Source organism: Nicotiana tabacum, chromosome 6 (assembly GCF_000715075.1).
Source record: "Nicotiana tabacum cultivar K326 chromosome 6, ASM71507v2, whole genome shotgun sequence".
In the NCBI taxonomy this organism is placed as follows: Eukaryota; Viridiplantae; Streptophyta; class Magnoliopsida; order Solanales; family Solanaceae; genus Nicotiana; species Nicotiana tabacum.
Genome location: NC_134085.1, coordinates 206,032,841 through 206,039,538, shown reverse-complemented (window position 1 = coordinate 206,039,538; position 6,698 = coordinate 206,032,841). Strand labels below are relative to the sequence as shown.

The window sequence follows — 6,698 nt, the reverse complement described above, 5'->3', positions numbered from 1 at the left end:
TATAAGATAACACTTGAAAGGGGAAGAGATATTGGTTGGGTTGTTTTAAGGCTATATATATGTTGTTATGGCTAGAAAATAGGGATAATAACTTCATTATGATATGGTTTATTTTTTTTAATGTATGTCTATATGTTTATCAAGTGAATTGGTGAAAGAAACATATGAAATTTGAGATTGGAAGCGGAGATTAGTTTAAGTCACTTCTATGGTGTTGTATTGCCATTGAGGGTTGTTGTAAGCTAAATGTAATTTGGATTTCGACTTGAAGCTACTGTAGGAGGTATGTATATTATGTTCTTGCATGTAATTAAGGTTATCTTGATGTTGATTAAGTTAAATTGATGGACTAGACATGAACTAGTGAATAAAGTTGCTAATTGAGGATAGTTGGAGTTATGAATTGTTTCTTTTGTTATTAATATATGGTATAAGGCTGGAATCATTGATGAATGACTTCATTATCATGTTATCGATACTGTTAAGTTAAACTATGGAGTCTATAAGTGTGATATGGGGTATATGTATTCCAATCGGAGCTTTCGCTTATCATGAAGTAGTTGTGACTTGTTGTTGTTATATTGTGTCATATTATTGATATTTATATGTTGCTGGATTTCTCTGGTTGTTGTTGTTGTTGATATATGGTACTAGAGGAGACACTTGTTACAAGGGAGATGCTGCCCAAATTTATATAAAAGAGCTACTAGTTTAAATTGCGAACTTAATCTTTACTCAGCATTGATTTTGAATCTCCTTATGCTATGATAGATTGAGTTGAGTTGTTTGATGAATTGCTTGGAAGGTATTAAGGACTCAACGGAGTTAAGGTATGTTAAGGCTATCCCTTCTTCCCTTTTGGCGTGATCTATATGATACAAACAAAATGAGCAAACACGAAACTTTCACAAATGACTCTATTCTTAGAAGTACTAGGGGTACCTATATTCTTGATTCCCCATGTGTCCTATTATTATATTGTCTATTCTTGGGTCTCAGAAAATACATAAGTTTATAAAATTATTTCATGATATAACCGAAGGCATATTAATCTTATGACATCCCGAGAAATCTTATTGACTTATTTCGTATGCATTGCATTCATTTATATATGTACAACGACCCATGACTAGATATCGTTATATACGTGTATATTATATATATATGGGGTATGGAGAAAGGTTATGGCGTTATATACATATCACCACCTGATCAACTAGTATACGTTGATGATTTTGCCCACAGAGAAGATCGAGATGATATGATGGGATTCCTTCAGAGGCTTGATGATGTTATGTATGCATATACCTATACATGGTACGATATTTATACACATATGTGTGACACTACAAATGTTTCATGATTCATATAGCTATTCAGACTTACAGGTTGAGTCCTTACTCCATCTTTCTTTCATGTCTTTTATATACTACTTTTCATTCCCTACATACTCGGTACTTTATTTGTACTAACGTCCTTTTTGCCTGGGGACGTTGCGTTTCATGCTCGTAGGGCTCGATAGACAGGTCGACAGTCCTCCTAGTAGGCTATCAGCTCAGCGGAAGGTGTTGGTGCACTCCACTTGCTTCGGAGTTGCCTATTTGGTTAGTATGATTTAGACATGTATTGATTGGTATGACGGACCTTTATGACATTTATGTACTCTTAGAGGCTTGTAGAGAGATGTCATGCATATGGATACTTGTATGGCCTTGACGGCCTTTGTTTTGAGTGTACAAATGATCATGTCGGCCTTATAGGCCCATATGTCACATGTATAAGTTTCTAGTATTCTCTTATCTTTTATTCTGGTTATCTCATGACGACCCTTCTGGCACATTTACCCATAATGGTGTGATAAGAAAGTTACGTCACGTTGGTACTCGGTTGAGTACGGTACCGGGTGCCTGTCGCGGCTCTCCGATTTGGGTCATGACAGTAAAAGCTTTGTGGGGCTATGACATTTGTGTGGTTATAAAAGTATCTCATTAAGGGTAAAATGGATAAAATAAAAAGTTTAAAGTTGAATTATTTTCAATTATAAAAATGCGTCATTCTTTTTAGAACGGACTAATAAGGAAAGTGTGTCATTTATATTGAAACAGAGGGAGTAGCTTATTAAACTATGCTATTAAGTACTAGCTTTAAGTTTTAACTAACCTATTTTGTAAAATTTCTCAAGTTTGCTTATTTGAAAAAGTACTCTTTCATAATAACAATTTGTATTTCACTAAGTCATTTGAGAAGCATGTTTGGTAGAAGGTGTTTGACCAATTTTTTCAGTTATGAAAAAAAAAACATGTAAATATTCATTTTGCAATTTTGTTAGACTTAAAGTTGATCTTTACCATCAAGTTATGCAGCAAAATTGATGTGATATATTAGCCAAGGTCTTGAGTTCTAGTCTTGAAATTTTTTTTGAAAAAAAAAAAAAAACCTCTAATCGTTTAAGACCAGCTCCTTCACTTAAGAGTGTCAAATATAAACTAATGAACCGGTACTCCGGTAGTTATTGAATTTATTTATCCAAGTTCAAGTAAAACAACTAATCTAAACACCCAAACTCTTTTGATGCCTAGGCTGTACACATCAAATATAAACTACTCCACAAAAGATCAAATGTTTTAACATGGAATCTTTTGCTTCCAATAAAAATTACACACACTCTGCAACCTTGCACTCATCTACAGGCAGAAACGCTGTCCAGAACACAATCTTTTTGTGTTCTTTTTCACTCTCTGATGATTAACACTTAATTCTTCTAATCCTCTTCTTTCTTTTTCATTTTTGGAGCAACAAAACAAAAAAATTCTTTTACAAGATGGACTTATTTACTCTACTAGATGTTTGTCACCAATTTGGGATCTGGTCAGAAAAATTCAGGGAGTGGCCTGCCTTCAAGAAATGACCTGAACAGCACAAGTGATCTCTCAGGTTGTGAGAATGGAGCTTCATGAGAAGCACCTCTAATAGTAGCAAAGGAGAGGATATTATCATATACATGTGTCCATCCACCAACCTAATAACACAACAAAAAAAGAAAAAGAAAATGAACTTTTGCTGGAAAAGTGGTCTTAAAATAATATAGTTGGCTTTTTTTCACAGAAGGGACATAAGGAAAAATATTACTACCTGCTGCCCTGCAAACCAAACTCTATAGGGGACAGTTGTGTTCAGCTGCATTCGCCTTGCTAGTTGATGAACAGTGGCGCGACTTCCAATTAGTGGAATGACAGAATCTTGATCCCCACTGTTAAAGATTTTAAGCATTGGTGTTAGATGTTGAACAAATTGCCGAGCTCATACAAGTGTATGAAGAAAAATTGAATGTGGCTGCATGTATACCTGTATATTAATACTGGAATTCTTTCCTTGACAAGCATTCCTATAATGGAGATGGTTGGTATCTCTATGTCAAGCAGTTGATAGTCCAGAATACTGTGGCATCAGTAAGAGGTGTTTTATTGATTCATCATAATATAAGAGGTTGCCCCCTCAAAGAAGCAGCACAGAAATATAAAGCTTTGACATAAACTTCCTAACAGAGTATATATTTTTTGAATGAATGTATTGATTCTACTGGCATTAGCGCGCTGTGTAAAGAACCATTTTCATTTGTCTGGTTTTTGTAGGTGCACTGAGAAGCGTATGTTCTTTAGGGAGAGTTGCAAACTTGCATATTATTGTACAAGAGGCCAGTGGCGGAGTCGGGAATTTGACCGAGGGGCGTCAAAATATAAAGAAGTAAACACGAAAAAACTAAGGAGATTCAACATATAATATGTATACATGAAAATAAATTTTTGACCTAGCTACACAGTGTAATTTTCTGGTGGCGAAGGATTTGTAAATAACTAAATATTACTCATGAAACTCAAGAGACTAGCCCATGGTGCTTATTAATGTTTCTGATAAGTTGAAGTCTATGGAATGATACACAACATATTGTACTATTCAGCTATGAGTTTAACGTCTATAGATAGTAACCTAGAAAATAAGGTAGGTTAACGGCTACAACAGGTTAAAATACATTTATAGTGTAAATAATTTCTATATACTGAAGTTAAATTCATTCCGCTATTGGCCCTTTTAGCAAGGAAAGAAAGCTTACTTGCTGCAAACAGCCCATCTACGTACTCCGACAAGCTCAGCATGAAGGGCCCTTCTCACATCTTTCCGGTTCAAGTAATTGATAATTTCATCTTCCACGCATACATCCAACTTCTCGACATTTTCCTGCTAATTAGTAGTTGTATTAGTTTAGATAGTCAATATAGTGTGATAAGAAAATAAGAGAAACCTATCAAATGAAGGGGAAAACTTACTTGAGGACTTATAATCTTGGATTGGGAGAGCACCGATGAAATACAAACATCAAGAGTAACACCGTACTTGTCCACGAACTTACTTGTTTCCCTACTTACTAGGCTCATGACTCTTGAACAGATTGGCGATACTGAGCCCCTGTAGTACTCGCTGACATATCGCGAATAATTGCAAGCAGAACTAAACATTCTGTATGTTGGATCTGATATTAGACCATGTGACCAGAAGTACTCTGCCCTTGAATTGAAGTCAGTAGCAAATTCCAGAACGGGGTTACCTAGCTGCAATGAAACAGGAAAAACAAGTGATTAAAACCAACAACTTTTCCTTTAAGTAAGTGGCTGATCCAAAATTTCGACATCGCGGATTCTGAGTTGAGAGAGCGGGTTCTAAAATGTATATTTAACTCATTTTTGTAATACATACATACATGCACATACATATATATGGTCAGGGGTGGATGCAGTGTGACGCAGAGTAAAAATTTATAGGTAATATTCGTTAAAATTGCAAAATTAGTAGATATGAATACATAACTTTAAAAATACCATAAGTTCAATGCTAAAAACCTTAAAAGCTGAACCCATAGAGTTTAAATACTAGATCCGCCTCTGTATATGGTTTGACACTGAAATGTTAAGTCTGCATGACATGTTATACAAACACAATGCATATTATCAAAGATAAACAACTTAGGATCTGCAACTTTTTATAAAACTTTTGGATTGTAAAAGTGAATTCATTAGGTAAACTTACTGCAACTCCTTTTAGATTGAAAATCTGCTGCTTCTTGTTAAATACCATCATGAGCTTTGCAAGCTGAGGTACATAATGTCCTGTAACGAAACAAGCCAAAAATGTGATTAACCAAGAATAAAGGAAATAAAAATAATAAATAAATTCCCAGCTACTGCACTAAAGGAATAAACTTACCTGCATAACTTTCACCAGTTAAAAACAAATTGCTTTTTCTATACTGTGGGAATTTTTGGAACCAACGTAGCAAGAATACAAGATTGTCCCTGGCTATAAGAATACAAAAAGGAAATGACTTTAGAATGCAAAGAGACATAAAGCAAGTAATTTAAAATTCAGAAAGGCAACGCTCAATTAAGTCATATAAATATCATAAAGAATCATAAAAATTCCAGAATCCTTATTAACGTTAAAGCAAAAAGATCAGCAATCACATGCTCATCATAAAAGACAGAAAGAAGAGATGAAAAGGAACAAGCTTTTGGAAATGAACCAAAAGTTGGAATTACAAAGTCTCAACCTGAAATGCATGTTAATAATAATACAAATAACATACCTGTTACTTCATCATTTACTGTCTCATAGGAAGAAGTATTATTTGAATAAGAGAAGCCAACTCCAATTGGACTCTCCAAATATAACATGTTTGCCTCTGCAATATATTTCAAGAAAAAACAATCATTTTCTACTTCTCAAGAACTATGCAATTCCATAGGAAATAAATGGAAAATTTTCTTGAATAAAATGTGATTCCACCTTTGTTCCAGCTGTATTCATTCCTAACAAGAACTTGTCCCCTTGGTCTAAATGGTCCATTTTCAGAAAATGCACCAACCCCCACTGAAGAACATCCAGGTCCTACACAAAACAAATGCAAATACTCAAAAAGTTTGAAAGGGAAGAGCCGGACCACAAAGGTCTATTATTCGCAGTCTTAATTTGCAATTTCTGCGGGAGGTTATTTCCACGGCTTGAACCAGTAACTCCCGGTCACACGGAGGCAACTATACCAGCACCAAGAATGCTTTGAAATAAAAAATATTTGTTTACAAATTTGTGTACCTCCATTTAACCACAAAACTAGAGGCTTTGAAGCTGGATTTGTTTCTGCTTCAACAAAGTAGTAAAAGAGAGATTTTTGTTTCTTATCATCAACAGTAACATATCCTGAAAATTGTTGAAACCCCACTTGAGGTTGTCCTGGCAATTGTATGATCTTGTCTGGATGAGGCAATGCAGCCACAATTCCTAAAGAAACACAAAAAAGAAAGAGAAAAATAGCCATAGCCATTGTTTTTGAAGTCTGCAAATTCATTCTTGATAATATGAGAGGGAAAGTTGTTAAGAGATGAGATATATAATGTAGCTTAGTGGAGAGCAGAGAGTCATGAAATGAATAAAGTGTGTGTGGGTGGGGGGGGGGGGGATGAAAGAAATAGCATGCTTACTCTAACATGTCAATATCATAATAAAATTCTAAATATCAATTCTTGTCTGTAGACTGTTGGCATGGAAATATTGATCAGAGAGAGACATGTATTAGAGACCAAAATGACCAGAGAGGAAATTCTTAACTGGTCCCCACTTTGCCTATATGAGCTTTATGTCAGTACTCA

The 6,698-nt window shown here is 34.9% G+C and overlaps 1 protein-coding gene across 1 annotated transcript; it reads right to left on the bottom strand.

Annotated features, from left to right (window-relative positions):
• Positions 1-2,581: 2,581 nt before the first annotated feature.
• Positions 2,582-6,481, bottom strand: LOC107808036 (serine carboxypeptidase-like 45). The gene is made up of 10 exons (XM_016632515.2): positions 6,145-6,481; positions 5,839-5,940; positions 5,639-5,734; positions 5,260-5,352; positions 5,083-5,162; positions 4,326-4,607; positions 4,112-4,236; positions 3,346-3,438; positions 3,133-3,250; positions 2,582-3,019 (listed from the first exon to the last, which is right to left on the bottom strand). The coding sequence occupies exons 1-10, from the start codon at positions 6,395-6,397 to the stop codon at positions 2,870-2,872; spliced, it is 1,392 nt and encodes a 463-aa protein (XP_016488001.1). The 5' UTR covers positions 6,398-6,481; the 3' UTR covers positions 2,582-2,869.
• Positions 6,482-6,698: the final 217 nt, after the last annotated feature.

Coding starts and splice junctions, on each gene's coding strand:
- LOC107808036 (XM_016632515.2), bottom strand. CDS start 6,397: ATGAATTTGCAGACTTCAAAAACAATGGCTATGGCTATTTTTCTCTTT. Junction 5,353..5,638: donor AGTAAATGATGAAGTAACAG/GTATGTTATTTG, acceptor GTATTCTTATAG/CCAGGGACAATCTTGTATTC. Junction 4,237..4,325: donor CCAAGATTATAAGTCCTCAA/GTAAGTTTTCCC, acceptor ACTAATTAGCAG/GAAAATGTCGAGAAGTTGGA.